Source organism: Aegilops tauschii, chromosome 2, assembly GCF_002575655.3.
Source record: "Aegilops tauschii subsp. strangulata cultivar AL8/78 chromosome 2, Aet v6.0, whole genome shotgun sequence".
NCBI lineage: Eukaryota > Viridiplantae > Streptophyta > Magnoliopsida > Poales > Poaceae > Aegilops > Aegilops tauschii.
Window position 1 is genome coordinate 34,080,364 of NC_053036.3, and position 27,853 is coordinate 34,108,216.

At 46.0% G+C, this 27,853-nt stretch overlaps 1 protein-coding gene across 1 annotated transcript; it reads right to left on the reverse strand.

Moving 5' to 3' along the window:
* Nucleotides 1-13,550: 13,550 nt before the first annotated feature.
* LOC109754315 (transcription factor MYB93) lies at nucleotides 13,551-16,631 on the reverse strand. Its single transcript, XM_020313220.4, has 3 exons — nucleotides 16,197-16,631; nucleotides 15,307-15,436; nucleotides 13,551-14,744 (listed from the first exon to the last, which is right to left on the reverse strand). The coding sequence occupies exons 1-3, from the start codon at nucleotides 16,330-16,332 to the stop codon at nucleotides 13,961-13,963; spliced, it is 1,050 nt and encodes a 349-aa protein (XP_020168809.1). The 5' UTR covers nucleotides 16,333-16,631; the 3' UTR covers nucleotides 13,551-13,960.
* Nucleotides 16,632-27,853: the final 11,222 nt, after the last annotated feature.

Here is a 27,853-nt window from a genome sequence, read left to right on the forward strand (position 1 = left end):
TGAGGCACACAATCCTCTGGGATTCTCTGTTGAAAAACGTAGTAATAACTTCATAGTTAGCAATGATGTACTAGTTTTAGAAGTATGCAAAAGATGCACGGATGTCGTAATAGTAAAAAATCTTACCAGGGTATCTCCATGGTAGTTACCGTAGTTTAACACGTGCACTAGTGACACGTATTGACCATAATGTTGAGGAGTTTGATTGTAGATATTGTAATTCTCAATATCAGTACAAAATCAGACCAGATGATTTTTCTCCTGATAAGTTAATTCGGAACCATCGGTGTAGTGGGTTTTGTCTACCATGTTCCGCACATTGTCTGAACAATCAAAATAAGCTGTCAATGGAAATAAGCTGTCAACTATTTTGAAATAAACAATATAAATTAGCTGATAACTATGTTTGAGAAACTCACATAGCGGTAGAATTGGAGGCGTATCAACAAGGACCCAAATGTCCGTATTGTCTTGCTCGATTTCAGGATCACCAAGATCCATGGTGACAAGCATACCCTCATCAAAACCATACATCTTGCAAAGTGCTTCCCATTTTTTGCAACCAAAATGGGTTACGCTCTCAGAATTGTACAACTTTACTTCAAAATCCACACCATGATGGGTCCTTAGGTGAATTTTCTTTGTTTCGAAACTTTCATGGTCTTCAAAACCCATCCTCCCCAAGACATAGCGTCTTGCATGGCATGGGATAAGGTAGTCGAATTGTGAAAGATGAAAAGTACAAGTTGAAATATTTGAAGTCGTGCTTAATTACGAAAAAATAACACTTGTCGTCGTTGCGTACCGTTTCAACATCGAAGGTCTCCTCCAGCTTAATGCTGAAGCGCCGATCTTCGTCCAGGTGAGGCCTGTCGCACTGACCTCGGTCGTCGTGGCACCAGTCGCACTCCCCCGGGAGACTTTTGTCGTCCGAGTACGACATTTCCTATGTTCATAATTCAAATATTAAACATCTACAATTAAATATATGTACTAAAAACCTAAGTTAGATCATTATTATTCATCACGGGAATGAAGGAGAAGCTACCCCACGACAACCCGAGGACTCATATTATAGGACTCATATTGACATGGAGATTTGGCTGGTCTCACCTCGAGGTCGGAGGGGGTCGGTGACGGGGACGACGGCGGGGATGATGGAGGGGTGCTCCTAGATTTCTGCGAAAACAAAAACCCTATAAGCTATTAACTAATCATATGCATACGCCTTGCATAGTGCTCTCTAATTTTAGCATTCAAAGTAGGAGTAGTTTTCCAATTTGAGCATTCAATAAGCAAAATCAAATCGCAAAATAAAGTAGTATTCAAATTAGGATGCATTCAATTATAAGCAAAACTACATCATTTCTTGCGTCCGTACATTGTCGAATATTATCACTAATACACCTCGAATACTATCATACATATAGCATCGCTAGTACAGCTAGAACCGTAGCGCCCGATGGGTATGGGCGCGGGCGGTGGACACCCAAAGAGAAGGAACCATCACAGGATCATAGCCCCAATGAGATCCCTGAAGAAGCTGCCAGGTATTGTCGAACCTGCCCTCCAACGCAACCATGTAGCGACGGACGTGCTCGTCCTCCTCGCTGACACGGTGACGTACCACCTCCGCGGTGTCCGGAAGCCTCGGCACCGTCTCTGGCCCACGCGACCGCCACATAACAAGGATCGGGTCAACGACGGGCTGGCTCCTCACCAACCTACGCCCCCCCGGAAGGTAGCACCTCCCAATACCAGCCCGGCGGAGCCTAGTCCAGGACATGGCCCCTCTGATCAAGCCGGCCTCCTCCGCCGAGTCGACGACGAGGATGCGGGATAGGCATCGTCGACGTCGATGCGGGAATAATTGCTTGAACTAAAAAAATAAACTAGTTCTATTAATTTTCTTACTAAAATAAACTACTTCTATAGTAAAATAAAGTAGTTTTATTAAATCAACTAGTTCAACTACTAATTAATTAAGCACTTACTATAAATAAAATAAAGCAGTACTTACTAAAAATAAACTACTTCTATATATAGTAAAATAAAGTAGTTTTATTAAATCAACTAGTTCAACTAAAAATAAACTAACCTTAAATGCACTAACAGTAGAACTAATAACCTAAAATGCACTAAATCAACTAACCTTAAATGTAACTTCTGCAACACAATTTTTTCCTCTCCTCTTCTAACCATAAACATTGAACAAAAATAAAACTATACAGCCTAAAAATGCTATGAACAAAAAACTATGAACAAAAAAAAACTATGAACACATACACATACATCCATCCATATACATGCATATCCATCCATACATACATACATCCATCCATATACATACATACAAAAAACAGGGGCGGCGGCGGCGGCGCACAGGGGCGGCGGCAGCCGCGGCAGCGCACGAATCGGAATGGGAAGGGGCTCACTGGGGGCTCGAGGCAGGACGGCGACGAGGCCGGTGACGAGGACGGCGACGAGGACGACGGGCTCGTGGGGGAGGGGTTATGCGCACGACGAGGGCTCGGGGAGGAGCGGCTCGGGGGCGGTGACGGTGACGGCGAGGACGACGTCGACGGCGGGTCAGGGGCGCGGCGACGGCGTCGGGGCAGGGGCTCGGGGCGGCGACGGCGACGACGACGAGGAACGGCCTAGCGGCGTCGGGGGGAATAGGAGCAGTTGGCGAAATTTTCACAAGTGCTACCTTATATAGCAAAACCAATGGTACCGGTTCGTGGCACCAACCGGTACCATTGCCCACCTATGGTCCCGGTTCGTGCCACCAACCGGGTCCAAAGGTCTCTTTTCGGCAGCCCAAAGGGTGGGAAACAGAGGCCTATGGTCCCGATTGGTGGCACGAACCGGGACCATAGGTTGGCATTGGTACCGGTTGGTGCCACGAACCGGTACGAATGCCCGCCAATGGTCCCGGTTGGTGCCACGAACCGGGACCGTAGGCCTTGTGCTGGCACAGTGCGGTGGGAAGTTTAGTCCCACCTCGCTAGTTGAGAGGGGCTCGGGGTGGTTTATAAGCTTTGCTGTCGCCACCCTCTCGAGCTCCTCTCTATTGCAGGCTTACGGGCCTAATCTCTACTTTGCCATGCCTGTTGGGCCTATTGGGCCTTCTGCGGGCCTGAATCCTGGCCCATTGTAGGGTTTCTAGTCGTATTCAGGCCGTGGAGGTCCAGTCGGTGGCATTTTTTTCCTTTTTTATTTTTATTTTTTTATTTCTACTTAAAACTAAATATTTATAGTTTTTAGTGATTTCTTTTTGCTTTTAGGTCACAAAAATTATAAACTTTCTGTTAGTGCCATTAGTTTTTAAAATTTGATTTTTTTAAATGTATGTGAATCACTAGTTTTATGAATAAATTTACTATAAAAATAGATTTTTGAGTGATTCTTTTTCCTGCTATTTAATATTACTCTGTTTTATCATTATACTCAATTTGGTAATTTTAGGTTATTTTAAATATCTGTTTTAATCAAAACCAGATTTTGTTAAATTTTTTTGCTATTAAATTCTTTTTGCTATTAATGTGTTGAACAAAAAATACTTTATATAAGTTGCATAAATTTTATATAATTTTAGTTTCAAAAATATTAGAGGTTTATAAAAGCTTTTTAGTTGATTCCTTTTGCTATTATAGTTTTATAAAAGCTTTTTAGTTGATTCTTTTTGCTATTGAAGAATATTATAGTTTTATTTTAGTTCATCATAACAGAATATTTTAATTGATTTTAGTTTTATACATTTTTATTATTTTTCATGCATTTACTAATTTTTTGAGCTATAAGACCCGGAAATTGAAAAGCATTTCAAATGAACTCCGAAAAGGTTGAAAATTGGCATGCTATCATCATTTCACCCACATAGCATGTGCAAGAAAGTTGAGAGGGTTACGACAAAAACTAGATGCACTTCGTGTACAAAACGGACAATCTCTTTCGAAGTATCAGGGTTTCCGACGAAAGCTCATCTGTTACAAAGGGATTTCATTTTTTTGAACTTATTTGAACTCCAGACTTCTTGTGTGTTCAAAATGCACCATTCAAAGAAACATCATCAATTTTCAACCCTTTCTGACTTCATTTGTTATTTTTCATGCATTTACTGCTTTTTTGAGCTATAAGACCCGGAAATTGAAAAGCATTTCAAATGAACTCCGAAAAGGTTAAAAATTGGCTTGGTATCATCATTTCACCCACATAGCATGTGCAAGAAAGTTGAGAGGGTTACGGTAAAAACTAGATGCACTTCGTGTACAAAACGGACAATCTCTTTCGAAGTATCAGGGTTTCGGACGAAAGCTCATCTGTTACAAAGGGATTTCATTTTTTTGAACTTATTTGAACTCCAGACTTCTTGTGTGTTCAAAATGCACCATTCAAAGCAACATTATCAATTTTCAACCCTTTCTGACTACATTTGTTATTTTTCATGCATTTACTGCTTTTTTGAGCTATAAGACCCGAAAATTGAAAAGCATTTCAAATGAACTCCGAAAAGGTTGAAAATAGGCTTGGTATCATCATTTCACCCACATAGCATGTGCAAGAAAGTTGAGAGGGTTACAGCAAAAACTAGATGCACTTCGTGTACAAAACGGACAATCTCTTTCGAAGTATCAGGGTTTCGGATGAAAGCTCATCTGTTACAAAGGGATTTCATTTTTTTGAACTTATTTGAACTCCAGACTTCTTGTGTGTTCAAAATGCACCATTCAAAGCAACATCATCAATTTTCAACCCTTTCTGACTACATTTGTTATTTTTCATGCATTTACTGCTTTTTTGAGCTATAAGACCCGAAAATTGAAAAGCATTTCAAATGAACTCCGAAATGGTTGAAAATAGGCTTGGTATCATCATTTCACCCACATAGCATGTGCAAGAAAGTTGAGAGGGTTACGGCAAAAACCAGATGCACTTCGTGTACAAAACGGACAATCTCTTTCGAAGTATCAGGGTTTCGGACGAAAGCTCATCTGTTACAAAGGGATTTTGTTTTTTTGAACTTATTTGAACTCCAGACTTCTTGTGTGTTCAAAATGTACCATTCAAAGCAACATCATCAATTTTCAACCCTTTCTGACTTCATTTGTTATTTTTCATGCATTTACTGCTTTTTTGAGCTATAAGACCCGAAAATTGAAAAGCATTTCAAATGAACTCCGAAAAGGTTGAAAATTGGCATGGTATCATCATTTCACACGGAAACTCATCTGTTACAACATGCATTTCATTTCTTCACATGTAACTGTAGTGATATTCTAGATCAAAGGCATCATCATAATAGTTGTAGAGAGAAAGTCTTCACTTTTTCTTCGCTTGTGTCGTTTCCTTATTGCGCCGTAACCATGGATAATCTTCATCGTTTATTAGGATGCTTGGGTCAGCCTTGACTTTGAAGGGAGGAATTTCAGGAAACTTTTCATAATCTTCAGACATGTCTGTCTTGCCCTCCACTCCCACGATGTCCCTTTTTCCTGAAAGAACTATGTGGCGCTTTGGCTCATCGTATGATGTATTCGCTTCCTTATCTTTTCTTTTTCTCGGTTTGGTAGACATGTCCTTCACATAGATAACATGTGCCACATCATTGTCTAGGACGAACGGTTCATCAGTGTACCCAAGATTGTTCAGATCCACTGTTGTCATTCCGTACTGTGCGCCTACCTATACCCCGCCTCCTGACAGATTGACCCATTTGCACTTAAACAAAGGGACCTTAAAATCATGTCTGTAGTCAAGTTCCCATATGTCCATTATGTAACCATAATATGTGTCATTCCCCCTCTCGGTTGCTGCATCAAAGCGGACACCGCTGTTTTGGTTGGTGCTCTTTTGATCTTGGGCGATCGTGTAAAATGTATTCCCATTTATCTCGTATCCTTTGTAAGTCAATACAGTCGAAGATGGTCCCCTGGACAATGAGTACAGCTCATCACAAACAGTGTTGTCACCTCTGAGACGTGTTTCCAACCAACTGCTGAAAGTCCTGATGTGTTCACATGTAATCCAGTCGTCGCACTGCTCCGGGTGTTTGGAGCGCAGACCGTACTTGTGTTCATCGACATACGGGGTCACCAAGGTAGAGTTCTGTAGAACTATGTAGTGTGCTTGGGACCAAGAATATCCGTCCCTGCATATTATTGAGTCCCCTCCAAGCGTGCCTTTTCCAGTCAGTCTCCCCTCATACCGCGATTTAGGGAGACCTATCTTCTTAAGGCCAGGAATGAAGTCAACACAAAACCCAATGACATCCTCTGTTTGATGGCCCATGGAGATGCTTCCTTCTGGCCTAGCGCGGTTACGGACATATTTCTTTAGGACTCCCATGAACCTCTCAAAGGGGTACATATTGTGTAGAAATACGGGGCCCAGAATGACAATCTCGTCAACTAGATGAACTAGGACGTGCATCATGATATTGAAGAAGGATGGTGGGAATACCAGCTCGAAACTGACAAGACATTGCGCCACATCACTCCTTAGCCTTGGTATGATTTTTGAATCGATCACCTTCTGAGAGATTGCATTGAGGAATGCACATAGCTTCACAATGGCTAATCGGACGTTTTCCGGTAGAGCCCCCCTCAATGCAACCGGAAGCAGTTGCGTCATAATCACGTGGCAGTCATGAGACTTTAGGTTCTGAAACTTTTTCTCTGGCATATTTATTATTCCCTTTATATTCGACGAGAAGCCAGTCAGGACCTTCATACTAAGCAGGCATTCAAAAAAGATTTCCTTCTCTTCTTTGATAAGAGCATAGCTGGCAGGACCTTCATACTGCTTTGGAGGCATGCCGTCTTTTTCGTGCAAACATTGCAGGTCCTCCCGTGCCTCAGCTGTATCTTTTGTCTTCCCATACATGCCCAAGAAGCCTAGAAGGTTCACGCAAAGGTTCTTCGTCACGTGCATCACGTCGATCGAAGAGCGGACCTCTACGTCTTTCCAGTAGGGTAGGTCCCAAAATATAGATTTCTTCTTCCACATGGGTGCGCGTCCCTCAGCGTCATTCGGAACAGCTAGTCCGCCGGGACCCTTTCCAAAGATTACGTGTAAATCATTGACCATACCAAGTACGTGATCACCGGTACGCATGGCGGGCTTCTTCCGGTGATCTGCCTCGCCTTTGAAATGCTTGCCTTTCTTTCGACATTGATGGTTGGTCGGAAGAAATCAACGATGGTCCAGGTACACATTCTTTCTACATTTGTCCAGGTATATACTTTCGGTGTCAGCTAAACAGTGCGTGCATGCGTGGTATCCCTTGTTTGTCTGTCCTGAAAGGTTACTGAGAGCTGGCCAATCGTTGATGGTTACAAACAGCAACGCATGCAGGTTAAATTCCTCCTGTCTGTGCTCATCCCACGCACGTACACCGTTTCCATTCCACAGCTGTAAAAGTTCTTCAACTAATGGCCTTAGGTACACATCAATGTCGTTCCCGGGTTGCTTAGGGCCTTGGATGAGAATTGACATCATAATGAACTTCCGCTTCATGCATATCCAAGGAGGAAGGTTATACATACATAGAGTCACGGGCCACGTGTTGTGATTGCTGCTCTGCTCCCCGAAAGGATTAATGCCATCCACGCTTAAAGCAAACCATACGTTCCTTGGGTCAGCTGCAAACTCAGCCCAGTACTTTCTCTCGATATTTCTCCACTGCGACCCGTCAGCGGGTGCTCTCAACTTCCCGTCTTTCTTACGGTCCTCACTGTGCCATCGCATCAACTTGGCATGCTCTTTGTTTCTGAACAGTCGTTTCAACCGTGGTATTATAGGAGCATACCACATCACCTTTGCAGGAACCCTCTTCCTGCGGGGCTCGCCGTCAACATCACTAGGGTCATCTCGTCTGATCTTATACCGCAACGCACCGCATACCGGGCATGCGTTCAAATCCTTGTACGCACCGCGGTAGAGGATGCAGTCATTAGGGCATGCATGTATCTTCTGCACCTCCAATCCTAGAGGGCATACGACCTTCTTTGCTGCGTACGTACTATCGGGCAATTCGTTATCCTTTGGAAGCTTCGTCTTCAATATTTTCAGTAGCTTCTCAAATCCTTTGTCAGGCACAACATTCTCTGCCTTCCACTGCAGCAATTCTAGTACGGTACCGAGCTTTGTGTTGCCATCTTCGCAATTGGGGTACAACCCTTTTTTGTGATCCTCTAACATGCGATCGAACTTCAGCTTCTCCTTTTGAATTTCGCATTGCGTCCTTGCATCGACAATGACCCGGTGGAGATCATCATCATCGGGCACATCGTCTGGTTCCTCTTGATCTTCAGCAGCTTCCCCCGTTGCAGCATCACCGTATTTAGGGGGCACATAGTTGTCATCGTCCTCTTCTTCTTCGCCGTCTTCCATCATAACCCCTATTTCTCCGTGCCTCGTCCAAACATTATAGTGTGGCATGAAACCCTTGTAAAGCAGGTGGATGTGCAGGATTTTCCGGTCAGAGTAAGACTTCGTATTCCCATATTTAGGGCATGGACAACACATAAAACCATTCTGCTTGTTTGCCTCAGCCACTTCGAGAAATTCATGCACGCCCTTAATGTACTCGGAGGTGTGTCTGTCACCGTACATCCATTGCCGGTTCATCTGCGTGCATTATATATAATTATGTGTGTCAAAAGTAAGAAAATCAGACAAGTATCTATTTAAAGTAAGAAAATCAGAAAGAAGATAAGAACAAGAGGCTCACCACGATGGTGCCGGTGACGAGATCGGCGCGGGCGATCGGCGGCGGTGAAAACGGGGACGGGGCGTGACGGACCGCTAAATCTAGACAAATCTCGGGAAAAATGGAGCTCCGAGGTCAAGCTTCGAGAGGAGAAAGCTTAACTAGTGTCGCTCGGGCATTTCATCGAACACCTCATGTGCATAGAAGGTGAGTTAGAGCACCCAAATGCCCTCCCCTCGCCGGCCAGAAAAAACAGAGCACTGTGGAGTGCTCTGCCGCGGCGACGGGTATATATAGGCAACTTATTTGTCCTGGTTCGTGGCATGAACCGGTACTAAAGCCCCCCCTTCTGTCCCGGTTCTAGGCACGAACCGGTACCAATGTCTGTGGGTCAGGAGCGCGGCCCATTGGTTCCGGTTCATGCCTAGAACCGGTACAAATGGATCCAGACGAACCGGGACCAATGCCCACGAGGCCCCGGCCGCCCCCCTGGACTCATGAACCGGGACTAATGCCCCCCATGGGTCCCGGTTCGTGAAGAACCTGGACTAATGGGCTGGCCAGGCCCGAACCAAAGCCCTGTTTTCTACTAGTGTTAGGACAAACGTAGAACTTCATTGAACGGCACGCCATAGTGGGTTTAACAAAAGGACGAGTGAGAAATAAGAATTGTTTCACCGCAATAACAAATTAAAGACAAATGCTTGACAATAACAACTTTTGCGTTGAAGCTGAACACATTCGTGTCTACGTTCACGTAAACATGTGTGCACCAGGGCTTAAGATAGTGCTCAGTTACTACCATGTAAAATAGTGCTCAGTTACCCAGACGACCGTTCTTCCTTTCACCAAACTTTGCTACTACCACTATATCACACTGGGGACCTTTTTCCAATGGATAAGATACTCTAGAATGACTGATGTGCAAGTTGACCAACTTGAGACTGCTAGGACGATGCACGACGACACCAGCTATATCCAATTCATGAACTGTCAGTGCCAACCTTTTTATAAAAAGTTATTACGAGTTCTTCCGCGTGTCTCACAGCTCGATGGTACCCGACAAATGACAGGGATCTCTTTTACATCCGTAGCACTAGCAAAGTTGATGCTTTCTTCTTGGAATGATTGATTGGCTCGCTTGCAAGCATGTGCCTACGGATCCTTCTTGGTTTCTGCAATTTTCAGTGGTACTCATGGGAAATTTCATGTAGTAGCTGTTCGGAAGGCTTACTTAGAGATGTCATGTGCAATTATTGTTTAAATATTGGGGGGGGGGGGGGGGGGGGGGGATAGAGAGATTTTTTAATCGAGGTGTGCCTGGGTACACCCCGTTTATGAAGTTTGGTAGACTACTAGGATGAACCAATATAATTTGGTAGGTTCAAGTTTTGCTGGATAGGACCCCAGCCAGACAATGGTACATAGGATCATGACGTCGTGAGGTAGCTTCTTATGGTGACTTATGGTACATAGCTACCTCATGACTAGAAGGCTTTTGAGCTCTACCAATTTTCACACATATAATCTCTCTTTATCACCATGGATATCTCTGTGGATCTCATGGGTGATACCCGCATACCTCAACATCTCGCTTCACGGCCACATGTGTGTCGGCTTGCATTGTGGAGGGTATATATATGGCACTTGATGTGTGCCAAGGGCACCCTTGAAAGGGGAAGCGGGTTAAGTGTAAGGATTTTTTTTTTAGGAGCGGCTACACCAGAAGTCCAGAACCCACTTAGCAAGAAAAAATGTTTCCCATGTTTTGAAAAAATCCAGGAAAAAAAATCATGCATATATAGCAATGTACCTATGTAAATTCCATAAAGTCCATCGCAGATTTTTTTTCCTCCATGAAATCATATGACCAGTTGTAACCCGTATCAAAATGAAAATGTGAGAATAATGAACTATGGCACTATTTTTTCTTACACAGGTCACAGGTTGGCATATTGTTTTGCCAAACTTTACATTGGTAAGTTTTGAAATCTTACAAAACCTAGTAATGCGGGTATTTTTTTGGTACTGTATGTTTTAGTAAGAGAGTACACCAGAACCCAGAACCATTCGAGTATTTCGCTGCCCTGATCAACATGGAAAACTCAATTCCAGACAGAGATAACCAGCATACACATCACAAGTGGACATGATATTAAAGGGGACCTATTACAGTGACAGAGAGAGACAGAGAGAAGAGAGATTTACACAATTTTATACACAGGTTTCAACCATAAGAAACGTTTTATTCACATGAACCGACGACGACAGTGAGGCGGATATCCCTCGCGTCGTTCCGCGATGTCTGTCACCCTGTCCGCGCGCGCATACTAATCAAACATCCATGCACGGGGAATCTTTTCCGCCTCCGATCTCGCGCGGAATCTTTCATCGATCGCTCTGCCTCTGCCCTAGCTAGCAAGCAAGCAAGGCTCGCATCGCCATGCGCCCATGCATGCCAGCTTCTGCGTCTGCAAGTGCCACAAAACAATGGGGCGTCTGACACTGACACTACTTACACGACACACCCAGCCGCGTTTCTCGCGGCGAGTAGTCCACGCTTCAGATAGACAGTATACGAGTACTGCTACAGTCTATAGGAGACGCCTTTCGCTGCCCTGTCCACGTACGGCCCGGTCCACGCGCGCGCTATTCCGCTATAGGTAGGTACTCCCTAGTGAACAGTGACGACAGCATAAAAGAACGTGGCAAAAGAGTTTGTCCTTGCAGTATGTGAGGAGCAGTAAAAACTGGATTTTCAGGGATATTCAAATTCAATCATAGCGGTACAACGAACACCAGAAATAATAAAAATACATCTAGATCCGTAGACCACCTAGCGACGACCACAAGCACTGAAACGAGCCAAAGGCGCACCGCTGTCATCGCCCCTTCCTTGCCGGAGCCGCGCAAAACTTGTTGTAGTAGACCGTCGGAAAGTCACCGTGCTAAGGCCCCATAGGACCAGTACACCAGAACAGCAACTGCCGTTGTTAAAGAGTAGTGTAGATCGGAAGGATCCAACCTGAGGACACACTAACGTAGACGAACTATGACCAAATCCGAGCAAATCCACCATGGAACCACCGGATACACCACTCCACACGCCCACCGACGATGATAGAAGCGCCACTGGGACGGGGGCTAGGTGGGGAGAATCTTATTCCATCTTCAGGGAGGCGCCACCGTCTCGTCCTCCTAAGCAGGACACAAACCTAACAAAACTCAAAAGGACATCTAAAACCGGAGCCCTCCCGTCCTCCTAGAGCTTTGGGAGTGTTTTCTTTTTTTTTCTCTTCTACCCTTGTCTTCTTTTTTAGTTTCACATGGTAAATTCGATGGGATGACTTCGGGATGAAAATGAGAGCAGAAACAAACGTAATTGTGTGTTGCCACATTTGTTTCCACATTTTGAGCGGAGCTGAAAAAGAACACTAAAATCCCAGATAAAATAGGGAAGCAGGTAGTGGCGGAAACGAAATGATGTGCAAATAAATATGAAACAAATTAAATTCGTCGGAACTCAAAAACCTCTTGAACCAAAAATAAAATACAACCAACAAACAGATTCCAATGCTAATACTTACGACTACAGATACTATGATATATCGTGGATATATAATGAGTTAGTATTGTGCATATATTCCAGTTTTTCCAACATAATAAAGAACATTGTTAGGGAAGAACTGGATCACGAGAAGTAGGAGCTGGGGAAAGATTATGTTTTTGGGTGATAGGACTGAGTAGGTCCAAAGGTGTATATGGGTGGATTTGGCGTGTGCTACTTAAACAAAAACTTTCTGAATCCGCTCCCGTTTTGTAAATTTTCATTTTCGTTTTCTTATTTTTCGTGGCATCTCCATAATTTTTGGGAACAGGCGAAAACTTTGCGCTGCATTTTCGTCACTATCTAGTTCGATTGGCTGCTCCCGCTGTCTCCGGTTTGGCAATACATACCTTCTTGTGGCCATTTCGTCTTTAATCAAAAATGAGAAAAGAAAAACCCAAGACTGTGAGTAGGATCACTTAGCCAAGCTTCATAATTGGAAAAACGGGTGCCATGAAAGTACATGAACATGCCACTCAACCAAAGAAAGATAATGGAAAGTTGCCCGAAATGAGCGCTAAAGACTTTCCGAGAAATCTGCTCCAAATCACCAGTATGACTATCGAAATCGTGAGCATCAGCATGTAGGTTCCAGATCCAAGTGGCATCCACATAGGATGTCTCTCGCGGCACATCCCAAAATCTTGTGTATAAACTCTATATATGCGGTGGACCATAATCCACCGATCGAGTAACATGTGATTTCATGTAGCCTTTTTATAATAACTAGGAAAACATGTCTAGGTCAGAGAAGCTGCTAGAAAAATATGGATGTTCCATATTCATGGCCCAACAAACACTGTGAAACAAAACAAGTAATCACTGCCACATTCATGGCAAAGTTTGATGGAATCTTCGCTACAAGACGAACGGTATGAGAAGAAAAATCCACGAGACCACAAACCGACGTTCTCGACAGACTTTAATCGGTGTATGCTTTGCAGCTTGTGAGCCTTCACATGCGCTCTCGCTGTCCTACTCCTACGTACTCCTATGCATTGCATTTCAGCATCAACGACAACGAGTGAGTGAGTGAGTGAATGAGAGAGACCGGGGGAGATCGTGTCATATAGTACATTCAGGGTGTCAGACACATCACATCGAAGCTATCACACACACATGGATGCATGCATGGAGAAGAAATGGACACACACATGATGGAGTAGCTAGGTTGGTACCACACCAAGCTATGAGATGAGAGTCAAGGTCTGGCCAAACAAACACTGTCAGTTTTTCACAGTACTTATATGAACTTCATAACACTATACCTTTTGCTGACAAAGATGTGAGAGAGAGAGAGAGAGAGAGAGAGAGAGAGGTACAACAACAGTAACAGCAAGTAAGAGAGAGAGAGAGAGGAGAGGGAGAGAGAGAGAGAATCTTGATCCCATGTCACGCTCACATACACACACAGCGGCACAGCACAGCTAGGCTGTCAGCCACGTGCATCTGCATGCATGCAGCCGTGACACGGGAGCGTTTAATCCACTTCACTACACGGATCAAAGCAAAACATAAAAGAAACGAGGAAAAAAGATCGCGCGAGCAGTAGAAATTAACACACACCTTCTTCAATTCCACCTTGATGATCTTCTTTACGTGCGTACGTACGTCCTGATCCTTAAATATTACTCTGGTTTTTACATCATCGTCAGCTTCCCGGTGGCCGCGTGCGCGCCGATCAGCTCCGGGTCGTGGATCAGGCCGCCGCCGCCGTCGGCGCCGCTCGCGGCGGCCGTCATGAGCAGCTGCTTGATCTCCTCGTAGCTGTAGTCCAGCTGCGCCTGCTGCTGCTCCTGCTGGTGCTGCAGCTGAAACGACAGCTTGTGCTCCTGCTCCACGGCGCCAGCGCCGCTGCCGTACACCCCGTAGGCGCTGTACCCGTTGTTGTTGTCGAAGCTCATCTCCTTCCCGTGGTGGCGGCCGCCGTGCACGTACTGGCCGCCGGCGTATTGGGTCCCGTCCGACGAGCTGCAGCTCTGCTGGTCGCCGCAGCCGAACGCGATCATGGCGCCCCCGCTGCCGCACTCCTCCTTCACCTGCAGCTGCCGGTGAGCCGCCGTTGCGTGCAGCAGCTGTAGCTGAACCGCGGAGGCTCCATTGTTGTTGTTGTTCATGTGGTTCAAGGAGCCTGAGCTGCCGAGCATATAGTGGTCTTGGGCTTGTAGGGTTAGGGGTTCCGCGGACTGCTGGAGGAGGGCGCCGGCGCCGGGGAAGAAGTTGCTGTAGTTGGAGTGGGGCGACGATGAGTAGGGCAGCAGGACCGGCCGGTGTTGGTGGTGGTTCTGCCGTGGCGCGCGCGGCGGAGGGCCGACGCCCGCCATGGTGGTGGAGCCCAGGAGCTTCTTCTTCAGCTTGGTGTTCCAGTAGTTCTTGATGTCGTTGTCCGTCCGGCCAGGGAGCTGCGACGCGATGATCGACCACCTGAGAATTGTATCACACTGAATGAGTAATGCTAATTTGCAGTAGATAGTTGTGCTGCTGCATGCTTGAGCTGTCGCTAGGTTTTCTTTCCTTTTTGGGGGAAATGTAACTATGTATGTAAGAGCTTACTTCTTTATACAGAAATCACATTAGTGGTGTTGATTGATGAGTATGCTTCTACCTAGATCTATGATAATTTTGGATCTTCAGCTCTGAGCACAAGATAGGGAAAACATATCCTTTTTGTGGGAGATTCTTCTAGGGAGCAGAAATTGTCATGCATGTGTTAGGGATATTTTGGTAAAAAAAATCCTGTAACATGCAAATATGCAAATTTCATTCAGAAAACACTTTGTTGTGTCCTGCACAAAATAAAACATTTACAGGAACAATTCTTTTAGGCAGGCCATGGATATTCATATTTTCGGCTGAAAATTTGAGGACTAGCATAGCTTTATATTCATGAATTTGTCATAATTGTTTTTCAACTTGGGTGTGCCTCATAACAATGTGAGAGAATATGCATGCTCTTAAGGGAGAAAAGAAGAACAGTCTCGGGTACCTGCTTCCAATGCTTGCATACATGCTGCAGATGACCCTATCTTCATGCTCAGTGAACTCCCCATGCTTAATGTTAGGCCTCAGGTAGTTTAGCCATCTAAGCCTACAGCTTTTGCCACATCTTCTCAACCCTAATTATAGAAAAAAAAAGTTCATCAGAAATGTCTAAATCAAACTAGAAGTTCATTGTTCAATACTAAAAAAATAGGGAAAGAAACAATAGATAGCATATGATTAACCAGAGATAACAGCAAGAACATAAAATTAGACGTGTGACAAAGGGGATTAAGCGAGTCATAGCATTAGTTATTGTAGGTGCATCAAATTGGCAAATTGTATGCTAGTTAGTCCAAGGAGAACTTGGTGCGCGCATTTGTGAGAGAGACAAACTAAAGAGGTAGGGAGTGATTAAACACAAGCACCTTTAAATTTTGGTTCCTAAAACATGGAACAAGCATTTGGTTATCTTGTGGAATGAAGGTACTCTTGATTATTCAAGGGGGAAATGATAAGTTGGATAGACTGGGAAAGAAGAAGTTGCCAGAAAAGACGATGGCATTTCGACTTAGAGATGTCTCTATCCAGACTACTAGAGCAGAGAGACTCATGGGTCATGACAATGATGACATGCTTAATTAGGGACCATTTGTTCTAGACGCGTGAGAAAAAAATTCATCCCAATTTCAACTCATCATCCCCAAGTCAAGAAAAACAGACGGAAGCAAATCAAGGACAAATTCAAGAGAGGAAGAATAAATCACATCTGCAAATAAATCAAGAGAAGTTAAGACTGGCCAGCAGGTGACCCATATCCTTACACAAACCAAAGTACCAAAACCAGCACACACATGCATCATAAATCCACAAGGCAGGGAGCTCATACACACACACCTGCTTTCTGCGGGAGAGCAATCCAGTTGCCGCCGGTGCCGTGCTTGTCCATGAACTCCTTGAGCTTGGCGTCCTCCTCCGGCGACCACGGCCCCTTCTTCACGTTGTTCTTGTCGCAGCACGGCGCCCTCCCCATCAGGTGAGATCGATTGATATATCGAAGAAGAAGATGAGGAGGAAGAAACAAAGCTAGATACAAGGCAGCGGCGACACCTAGCAGCCGCGCGCTACCGAATCCCACTGCTGCTAGCTAGCTGCTCCTCCTAACCCTCCTTTGTTAAACACTATGAGTCTGAGCTAGCTAGCAGACGAAGCGTCGAGGCAGGCAGCTCTGAGCTTGGCTAGCTACAAGACAGAGGAACCACTGCCTTCCGGGAGAGAAGATATATTGTTGGAGGGCACAGAAAGCAAGGAGGAGAGGAGGGCTATGGCTGTGGCTATGGCTAAGCTTGAGGGGAGGGGAGGGGAAGAGAGGCCAGAGCTAAGCCAGCACAAGGCAACAAAGGAGGGCAGAAAAATATATAACACTGACAGCAGACAGTTGATCGATCAGAGAGATGAGAGAGACGACGATGTGGATGCTCTAAGAAGTCAAAGTGTAGGCTTGCGCTTGTTTGGTTTCAATCACCTCCGCTTTGCTGGTTGGCCGCTTCAAATCGAAATTTCGTAGCCTAGCGGGGTACTGCCCCCACACCGCCTCTCCCTTTCTGTAAACAAAGTACACTTGCACATGGGAATCCTTCGTGCCTGCTTGTTAATTACTTTGATGTGCTAGTCCAGCTCCTGCACGCGTAAAGTAAATAGTAACTGATTGTGGAAAATTGTATAAGAGGAGAGTTGTTGTAGCTAGGTAGCTTCTTCGTGGCAACATTTGTATGTTTTGGTCTAGCGCTATGGAAATTTCCACACTTGTACATAGTAAATTCCGGACAAGCAGCTAGGTCGTTCAATATCACAACATTTTACAAATATCATAAATATTTGATCTTGGATAAAGTCAATCTGCTGAACTAATTCAGTCCCAGCCAGGCACGGCTAAGCCGCCACTCTCTCAAGAAACCTAGCCGCCACTGCTCCCCGCCGGTGAGGCCACGGGTCCCCTCCTCCTCTGCATGCAGCGACACTGTGTTGGCGATGGTTGTACCGTGGGGATCAAGAATGAGACTTCGCCGACTACTCATCCACCTCGTCGGCAGCATAGAGGGGGGGTCGGGGATCATCTGGTCACTGCTCTTCTTGAGTGGTGGATCAGGTTGTGTCTTCGTGTTATGCGGGTCATCTTCGAAGTTGTCTTCGGCCAAGTGGACAGCACCACTTCGTGTCTTGGTCCTCTGGCTCCTACTACTGATATTGGAGTTCGGTTAGCTTTTGCGTTGTTAGGGAGCTTCTGAGATTATCTCTCCCAGCATCTATCTCGCCAGGCCTGGGGTGGTCGTCCAGCCATCTTCATTGTCTTCTACTCTGGGGCGGCGATCTATTTCCCAAACCATTGTTATTGGTATCTTTTGGCCACCGCATCAACAATGTTCCTCTGGCGCCAATGGTGCTTCAAAGGTCCACATACGACATCAATCTTCACTCATGACGCGCCGCCAGCGAGTGCAGGAGGAATACGACCTCAATTTCCCCAAGGATTGGTATGCGGACTTCAGTTTTTGAAAGGATGCCCTTGTAAGGATTGGTATGCGGACTTCAGTTTTTGAAAGGATGCCCTTGTAAGGATTGGTCGACTATAATCACTTTTGAACTTTTCACAAAAAAAGAACTTAATTACATTTGTTTCGTAGGGTCATCCTGTAGGCCAGGCAATCAGGGAGATTGCCCTGGCCCCTAAGGGGTGTGGGTAGACACTAAATTATATTCATAACCACTATACTACTCCCTCCTTTCCAAAATAGATGACTCAACTTTATACTATCTTTAGTATAAAGTTGAGTCATCTATTTTGGAACGGAGGGAGTATTATATATTGCATTCAAAAGATTACTGAATATGTGCGAAAAAAGACATAAAGTTACAAGAGCATTTTACCATGTAAAAATAGACCAATCTAATTGGCGATTATGAATTTAGTTAGGTTGCTAATCTCTCTCCGATGGATGTCTTCATGTTGTACTAAAGTCGACGTTAACTAACATTTATATTTTAAATTGTATCCACTACTTGAGCTCTGTGTATAAAATAGATAAATTTAAGCATTTTCTAGGTTAGCTTATGAAACAATCAAATCGAATACACATAAAAGCAAATTGATGCCATTTTTATGTTTGTCGGTGATTTTTATGAATGCCATTACTCCGGTACCAAGTGTATGCGGATGTTGTCAACTTTTTACTTTACCAACTTGCAATGTCTGTTTGCCAACAGTTCATTTTACAATCTATAATTTTCCATAAACATAGTTACCTTGTAATATAGTAGAAATCGCTATAAAGATATTTGTTAGACAGTACACTTTAGAAATATCTATTATGATATTTTAAATATTAAAATATACTATATGTACAAAATATATATAATATATGCTATTGTCAAACTGTAATTCACAATGAACTCTTGCTGCACAATTTGTCTTAAATTTAGGAAACTAATTCTTTTGTTAAATGCAATGCAACTAGATAACAAAAAGTATTATAATTAATGTTGTAGTTTGATTAATTAAGTTAACTAATTAAGTACATAAAAATTTATTTGTTTGCATTGTAGTTTGATAAAACATTAAAAAAATGTGGAAGGTTAGTATAAAAATATGTGTATTTCTATTTAGCATCAGGACTACAAATATGTTTGTACGGGCATTATTATTTTTACTTATATGTTATGGATGCGTTAATTGAAAAGAACATTAAAAGAGCCCGAATAAAGAGATTTCAAATATCTGACTAACTTAAAAGTCTTAAAGATATAAAAATGAATTATATGTTACGAAAGTATGCACATTTATATTGTGCGTTCAACTTATTTATTTTCGCTGATAAAGTTGTATTTTTCAATATCTAAAATAAATTATATTTATATTGTGTAACCTTGTCAACTAGGATATATATTACTATTATTGAACCATTAAGTTTCACATCAATCAATTAAATATTTTAATAATTCTAAATGGCCTTTTCATTTTAATATATTTTCCCTAATCTTGAGAAACTCAATTTCAGTATATATATTTTGGGAAAAAAATTGAGAACAACATTATTATGGCATTTCTTAATTTACTATGGATTAACTACGGGGTTGTTGCATCGTGTCTAAGGTTGTCTTTTATTTAAATATTTCTAAATTTATTAGTACTTCCTTGGTTAGCTGAGAATAGATATAGTGAAACAAAAAATATTGTATTTTTATTTCAAAACTACTGAGACTTCGATCAGAGCTGAAATTTTAATTATAATTCAAAGAAAAAAAAATTGAAATTGCAGAATTATTTTGTAGAAATAGATAACAAGTTGTTCTATTTTTAAGATAAAAATGTTTATAAATTTGCACCCGTAATTTTCATGGTTTTTCTTGAACTTCCAACAATTTTCTAAACCATTGCGCATACAGATTGCACAATAGACCTTTATTGGGTGAAATGACCTGCAATCCTTAATAAGGGGCATTGAGAAATTTATGAAAAATACCCGTTAAAGTCATTGTCCATATTGAATAAGTACTCCATAGGAAGTTATTAGTGAAACCTAATCAAAGCCTTAAAGTATATGAATATACATGTCCCCACGGTTTTGCAGCATGAATGAGTTGGCGCCTGTTGCCGATTAAATCACCCCATGATGGGTCCAAAGTACATTTGCTTTGGGAGTTACCCCACATTCTTGAAATTCCAAGGTGGTGTATTCTCATGCCGGAAACGAAAAATCAAGATCAATCGCACCAGGGCAAACCAATGCAGCCTGGACATCCATCTTGGCCAAACAGCAAACGGTAAACAATATCTGCCGGCTATGGACCCCGTACCCCCACGCCGCCTCCCCGAGCGAGGCGGCCGGGACGGCCCTTTCCTCCCCCCCCCCCCCACCTAGGCCTCCTCCCCTCGCTCCCTCCCGCCGCTGCCGTCGGCCGGCGTGGCCGGGCGCTTGCCCGTGCGCGCCGTTCTTGGCCGGCGGTGGCGGCCCCTCTTCCTTCTCCCGTCGCGGTTCCCGGCTCGGGCGGCGTGTTCCGGCGGCGGAGCTCCTCGGCAGGTGGCGTTCTGGTGCAGATCAGGCGGTTGAGTGGCGGCGGCGCGACCCCTTGGCGGCGGTGGTGGTTGGCGGCGGGGCCTGGCCGGCGGCGCCCTCTAGGCCCTAGCGTGGTATCGTTGGTTGTATCGGTGACGGTTGCTTTGTAATACAAAGGGGGAAACCCTATTTCGAGAAATGCAGCCTGGTGGTGCAAATCATCAGTGGGCAGCAGGTAGGTAGCAGGCTTTGAAAACCCTGGCCGCCCTGTGCGTTTTTTCCTACACGGACGGCAGACTAAAAACCCAGCAAATTAAACGCAGGCAGGCAGGAGACAAGTGGTCATACCTCATACGTATATAGTATAGTACTACTACGTACGTACCTCTCGCTCTCACGCGTTATGCATGAGAAAAGTTCTCACGGACATTTAGCAGCCTAGCAAGGCTCCAGTGTACGGAAAGTGATAGCTAATCTAGGCAGGCCCGTACCTGCTTAATTTGTCGCGTGTAATCTTCGTGCATTTACACGGGCCTACGCACGCTGCAGTGCTGCACTGCAAAGGAGCATGAGGAGTACCTCGTTTGTGCATGCATGCATGTGCCGTTGGATGCGTCCATGCACGGACGAGGTAAAGTAAAGGTCCTCTTTTGGCAAGATGTGTGCACAAGGACGGTTAATTAAGCTTTGTTTCTCCATGGGGTGCGGGAACACAGAGTCTTTGTCTCGTCGTGTTCACAGGTCGGCAATGGACCCTCTAATTAATTAAGAGCATCTCTAGCAGACCCGTATAACGTCGACCCGCAAAACGCGTTTACGATTCGCGAAAAAACGGCTTTGCAGGTCGGCACGGACGGCCGCAGAGTCAGACCCCGCAAAACGGACCGTATAAAAGGATATTCGTGGAATATACTCTTTTACGAGTCGGCTTTGCGGGATCTGCTCCTGCGCCGCTCCCTTCGCCGAGAACTCGGAGCCGGCGGGCACTGAAGCCGGCGCGACACGCCGCGCGGGTAAGTCTGCGCATCTTGTGAGACTGGCAGGATGACGACGAGGAGGTCTTGACGCACGTTGGTGGTGCAGCGCCGACTGGGGGAGGAGACGGCAGCGTCGATCCCCCAAGACGGTTGAAGAAGGCGGCCGATGCTGGGGCCGGGTCATCCCGCGGGCCGGCTGCGGCAAGCCAAATGCACGGGAATGATGCGGTGCTGCCGAAGCCGGCGGCGAAACGAACGGCGGAGGCCCGTCAAGAAGGCACCCCGAGTCATCCCGGCTGCGCCGCCAAAGCGGACCATCCCGACGGTGATTGGGTAACCCGGAGTAGCGCCATCGACCGGGTCGAGAACTGCCCGAGGAGGACCTCGGCCTGGACCCGGCGGACACCGAGCGCACGGCTTGGCGGGATCGGAACAAGGCTGAGGAGGAGCTGGCGGCGGCCTCGGCACGGGCCTGGGCCAGGGCCGCAGAGGCGAGGGGGCAGGCGACCCTGGGCCAGGCCTGGCCGGAGATGTCGGAGGGCATGGAGCCGGCAGAGACGGTCGTTGAGCCGCCAATGGAGGAGAGGCGCGACCCGGAGCCGGTCGTCAATGACTCGGAGGTGGAGGAGATCGCCGTAGACACCCCACCCCAGAACGACACGGCCGAGTGGGTGGAGGAGGGGCGCACGAGGGATGCCGCCCTGGGCGGAGCGTCGTAGGCAACGCCGGGTGCAGAGGACCGGCAGGGAGCGGGCATGCCTTGACGATCAGGCTGCCGCACGCGGCGCCGGGAAGCGGGTCTGCTGCCGGGTCGCAGCAGCCCCGAAGCGGAGCTGACGGGGCCGTGGTCGGGCCCCGCGTCCAGGAAGAGGCGGCAATGGACGTTGTCCACCAGCATCTCCGCAGAGCGGCTTCAAGCCTTTGCCCAGAGCGAACTAGAGCAGACGCGAGAGCTGGAGCGCTCCGTGATCGTCAGTTTTCTTCTTGCTTGTTTTTCCGGCTGGTTAGTGGGGGCGCGCTAGCGCACCCACTGGGTGTAGCCCCTGAGATTCAGGTCAACTATGAAGTAGTTGGGTCGAATCTTATAGTGTCTTGCGGTTTTGTTGATCCTTGATCTCTTGCAGCACCTGGATGGCCTCCGAGTCGGCATCCACAACCGGCTTCTGGAGACGCACCGGGAGGTGAAAGCGCAGCTCGCTGCGAAGGAGGATGTGCTTCGTCTCGCCGAAGGTATGTTTCGCATGCTCTTAGTGGGGGCGCTAGCGCACCCACTAGGTGTAGCCCCCAAGATTTGGGCCAACTGCGGAGCAGTTGGGTCAAATCTTAAAGTGTTTTCCTCTTTTCTTCTAGCATCTGACTTGAAGCCTTGCCGCGCTGCCACCGCGGTCGAGGTGCCGGACCTCCTAACCCGGCTAGCCAAAGCCGGCCAGCAGTGCGACCATGCGATCACCGCCAGCGGGCAGCTCCGGGCTGAGGTGGAGCGGCTGAAGGCGGAGGCCGCCAAGGCGGCGGGGGCCCACCAAGCGGAGCTCATCCGGCTCAAGGATGAGCAGGAGAAAGCGGCCACCGCAAGGGGCGACGAGCTGAAGGCGGCCGTCGACAAGTGTGCCGAGCTCGAGAAGGCGCTCGAAGCCCGCGGCCGCGCCGGAGACCTGGAGCGGCTCGGTATGTTGTGCGAGGTGCAGCATCTGGATGAGCTCCTCGTCAGTATGTATTTCTTCGTTTATTTCGCCGGGTTGCGAGCCGACGGGGTTCTCACATCGCTGAATGTTTTCCCTTTTTCTTTCGTCAGAGTAATTCTCGGAGATGCAGGACACGGCGGATGAGGCTATGCTCGCCCATCAGTCGACCCAGGCAGACGCGGGTGCTGGAATTGATCCGCACGCTGCCTGGAGTTTTTCGGAGATCATGCACGCCGCCGAGGCCCGCCTGAGGGCCCTGGACAAGCAGACGGCATGGCTGTCCGAGGCCGGGTTGGGATGGCGGCAACCCTCTGGTCGGGTGGCGTTGCGCCCAACAGCTTCACGCGGTTTGTGCGCTGGCTGGAAGCCGGACCGGCGCGGCTCCCCGCGTGGCGCGTCTCCGCGGCTCGTGCCGGCACCGACTTGGCGCTGCGGTTCGTCATGTCTTGGTATCCAGGCCTGAACTGAAGGAAATATGCCCTAGAGGCAATAATAAAGTTGTTATTTTATATTTCCTTATTCATGATAAATGTTTATTATTCATGCTAGAATTGTATTGATCGGAAACCTAAATACACGTGTGAATACATAAACAAATACCGTCTCTAGTGAGCCTCTACTTGACTAGCTCGTTGATCAAAGATGGTTAAGGTTTCCTGACCATGGACATGAGTTGTCATTTGATAACGGGATCACATCATTAGGAGAATGATGTGATGGACAAGACCCATCCGTTAGCTTAGCATTATGATCGTTCAGTTTTATTGCTATTGCTTTCTTTATGTTAAACACATATTCCTTCGACTATGAGATTATGCAACTCCCGGATACCGGAGGAATTCCTTGTGTGCTATCAAATGTCACAATGTAACTGGGTGATTATAAAGATGCTCTACAGGTATCTCCGAAGGAGTTTGTTGGGTTGGCATAGATCGAGATTAGGATTTGTCACTCCGAGTTTCGGAGAGGTATGTCTGGGCCCTCTCGGTAATACCTCTGTTGGAAAAGGCAGTGCCTAGGAGGCGCTTAGGCACGCCTAGGCGCTAGGCGATGGCCAAACGCCTCGCCTAGGGCATAAATGGAAGTCTAGGCAGGGCAGGCAAGGAATTGTCTACCCAAGTGAAGAATCATGCCATATTGCACTGGTATACCAAACGGGCGATATTCCAATAGGAGTAGCTGGAAATTAACTTATTTATTTGCCCTAAATTAATATCTACACAGATATAATACTCGCAAATACATCCTGATAGTAAAACTATATTACCGCCTAGGCTGCGCCTAGGGCGCTTAAGCACCACCTAGGCACTAGGCGAAGGCCAACTGCCTCGCTTACGCCTACCGCTTTTTCCAACCTTGGGTAATACACATCATAAGAAGCCTTGCAAGCAAAGTGACTAATGAGTTAGTTGCAGGATGATGTATTACAGAACGAGTAAAGAGACTTTCCAGTAACGAGATTTAACTAGGTATGAAGATACCGACGATCGAATCTCGGGCAAGTAACATACCGAAGAACAAAGGGAATAACGTATGTTGTCATAAAGGTTCGACCGATAAAGATCTTCGTAGAATATGTAGGAGCCAATATGAGCATCCAGGTTCCGCTATTGGTTATTGACCGGAGATGTGTCTCGGTCATGTCTACATAGTTCTCAAACCCGTAGGGTCCGCACGCTTAACGTTCGATGATGATATAGTATTATATGGGTTATGTGATTTGGTGACCGAATGTTGTTCGGAGTCCCGGATGAGATCACGGACATGACGAGGAGTCTCGAAATGGTCGAGAGGTAAGGATTGATATATAGGACGATGGTATTCGGACACCGGAAATGTTCCGGAGGGTATCGGGTACTTATCGGGTCACCGGAAGGTGTTTCGGGTACCCCCGGCAATCCTATGGGCCGTATGGGCCTTGTGAAGGAACACACCAGCCCACAAGGGGCTGGTGTGCCCTATAAGGCTATAGGAGGACGAGAAGGAAAGGGGGAAGGGAAAGGAAAATGTGGATTAGGACTCCCACTTCCGTCCCTCACCCCCCCTCTACCCTTCCCCTTCATGCATACATGGAAAGGGGGGGCGCAAGGCAAGGCAGTGCCCCTAGGGGGCGGCGGCCAACCCTAGGGAGCGCCTTGGCTGCCTCCCCTGCCCCTCCCATCTATATATAGGTGGGGGCGCCCCTAGCACACCTCAGACTATTGCATAGCACGGCGCCCCCCTCCACCGTTTACTCCCGCGGTCATATCTTCGTAGTGCTTAGGCGAAACCCTGCGGATCACTTCACCATCACCGTCACCACGCCGTCGTGCTGATGGAACTCATCTACTACCTCGACGCCTTGCTGGATCAAGAAGACGAGGGACGTCATCGAGCTGAACGTGTGCAGAACTCGGAGGTGCCGTACGTTCTGTACTTGATCGGTCGGAGCTAGAAGAAGTTCGACTACATCAACCGCGTTGTCAAACTCTTACGCTTTCGGTCTACGAGGGTACGTGGATACACTCTTCCACCTCGTTGCTATGCATTTCCTAGATAGATCTTGCGTGAGCGTAGGATTTTTTTTGAAATTGCATGCTACGTTTCCCAATAGTGGCGTCAGAGCTAGGTCTATGCGTAGGAGTTGTGGGTGGTGATCGTCATACTGCTTACCACCAATGTCTTATTTTAATTCGGCGGTATTGTTGGATGAAGCGGCCCGGACCAACCTTACACCACGTTCATGAGACCGGTTCCACCGACAGACATGCAACTAGTTTTGCATAAAGGTGGCTGGCGGGTGTCTGTTTCTCCTACTTTAGTTGAATCGAATTAGACTGTGGCCGGTCCTTGTTGAAGGTTAAAACAACAAACTTGATAAATCACCGTTGTGGTTTTGATGCGTAGGTAAGAACGGTTCTTGCTAGAAGCCTGTAGCAGCCACGTAAAACTTGCAACAACAAAGTAGAGGACGTCTAACTTGCTTTTGCAGGGCATGTTGTGATGTGATATGGTCAAGACATGATGTGATATACGTTGTCGTATGAGATGATCATGTTTTGTAAAAGTTATCGGCAACCGGCAGGAGCCTTATGGTTGTCTCTTTATTGTATGAAATGCAAGCGCCATGTAATTGCTTTACTTTATCACTATGCGTTAGCGATAGTTGTAGAAGCAATAGTTGGCGATACGACCACAATGCTACGCTTGAGATCAAGGTGTCGAGCCGGTGACGATGGAGATCATGACGATGCTTTGGAAATGGGGATCAAAAGCACAAGATGATGATGGCCATATCATGTCACATATTTTGATTGCATGTGATGTTTATCTTTTATGCATCTTATTTTTGCTTAGTACGGCGGTAGCATTATAAGATGATCCCTTAACTAAAATTTCAAGGTATAAGTGTTCTCCCTGAGCAATGACCGTTGCGACAGTTCGTCGTGTTGAGACACCACGTGATGATCGGGTGTGATAGACTCTACGTTCACATACAACGGGTGCAGGACAATTTTGCACATGCGGAATACTCGGGTTAAACTTGACGAGCCTGGCATGTACATACATGACCTCAGAACACTGGAGACCGAAAGGTCGAACGTGAATCATATAGTATATATGATCAACATAGAGATGTTCACCATTGATGACTACTCCATCTCACGTGATGATCAGACATGGTTTAGTTGATCTGGATCACGTATCATTTAGATGACTTGAGGGATGTCTATCTAAGTGGGAGTTCTTAAGTAATTTGATTAATTGAACTTAATATATCATGAACTTAGTCTTGATAGTATTTGCATATCTATGTTGTAGATCAATAGCTCACGATTTAGCTCCCTTATTTTTTGATATGTTCATAGAGAAAACTAAGTTGAAAGATGATAGTAGCAATGATGCGGACTGGGTCCGTGATCTGAGGATTTTCCTCATTGCTGCACAGAAGAATTATATCCTTGATGCACCGCTAGATGACAAACCTGTTGCAGGAGCAGTTAGAGACGTTATGAACGTTTTGCAAGGTCAATATGATGACTACTTGATAGTTTAGTGCGCCATGCTTTACGGCTTAGAACCGGGAGTTCAAAAACATTTTGAACACCACGGAACATATGAGATGTTCCAAGATCTAAAATTGGTATTTCAGACTCATGCAAGTGTCGAGAGGTATGAGACCTCTGGCAAGTACTTTGTCTACAAGATGGAGGAGAATAGCTCAACCAGTGAGCATGTGCTTAGAATATCTGGGTACTACAATCACTTGAATCAAGTGGGAGATAATCTTCCAGATAAGATAGTGATTGACAGAGTTCTCTAGTCACTGTCACCAAGCTACTAGAACTTCGTGATGAACTATAATATGCAAGGGGTGACGAAAATGATTCTCGAGCTCTTCGCGATGCTGAAATCGGTGAAGGTAGAAATCAAGAAAGAGCATGAAATGTTGATGGTTAACAAGATTAGTAGTTTCAAGAAAAAGGGCAAATGGGAAATAAAGGGAACTTGAATAAGAATGGCAAGCAATTTGCCACTCCCGTGAAGAAACCCAAAGCTGGACCTAAGCCTGAAACTGAGTGCTTCTACTGCAAAGGGAATGGTCACTAGAAGCGGAACTGCCCCAAATACTTGACGGATAAGAAGGATGGCAAAGTGAACAAAGGTATATTTGATATACATGTTATTGATGTGTACTTTACTAGTGTTCATAGTAGCCCATGGGTAGTTTATACCGGTTCAGTTGCTAAGATTAGTAACTCGAAACAGGAGTTGCAAAAATGAATAGAGACTAGTTAAGGGTGATGTGACGATGTGTGTTGGAAGTGATTCCAAGATCACCATCGCATACTCCCTCTACC

Coding starts and splice junctions, on each gene's coding strand:
- LOC109754315 (XM_020313220.4), bottom strand. CDS start 16,332: ATGGGGAGGGCGCCGTGCTGCGACAAGAACAACGTGAAGAAGGGGCCG. Junction 15,437..16,196: donor TGCTCTCCCGCAGAAAGCAG/GTGTGTGTGTAT, acceptor TTCTATAATTAG/GGTTGAGAAGATGTGGCAAA. Junction 14,745..15,306: donor TATGCAAGCATTGGAAGCAG/GTACCCGAGACT, acceptor TACAATTCTCAG/GTGGTCGATCATCGCGTCGC.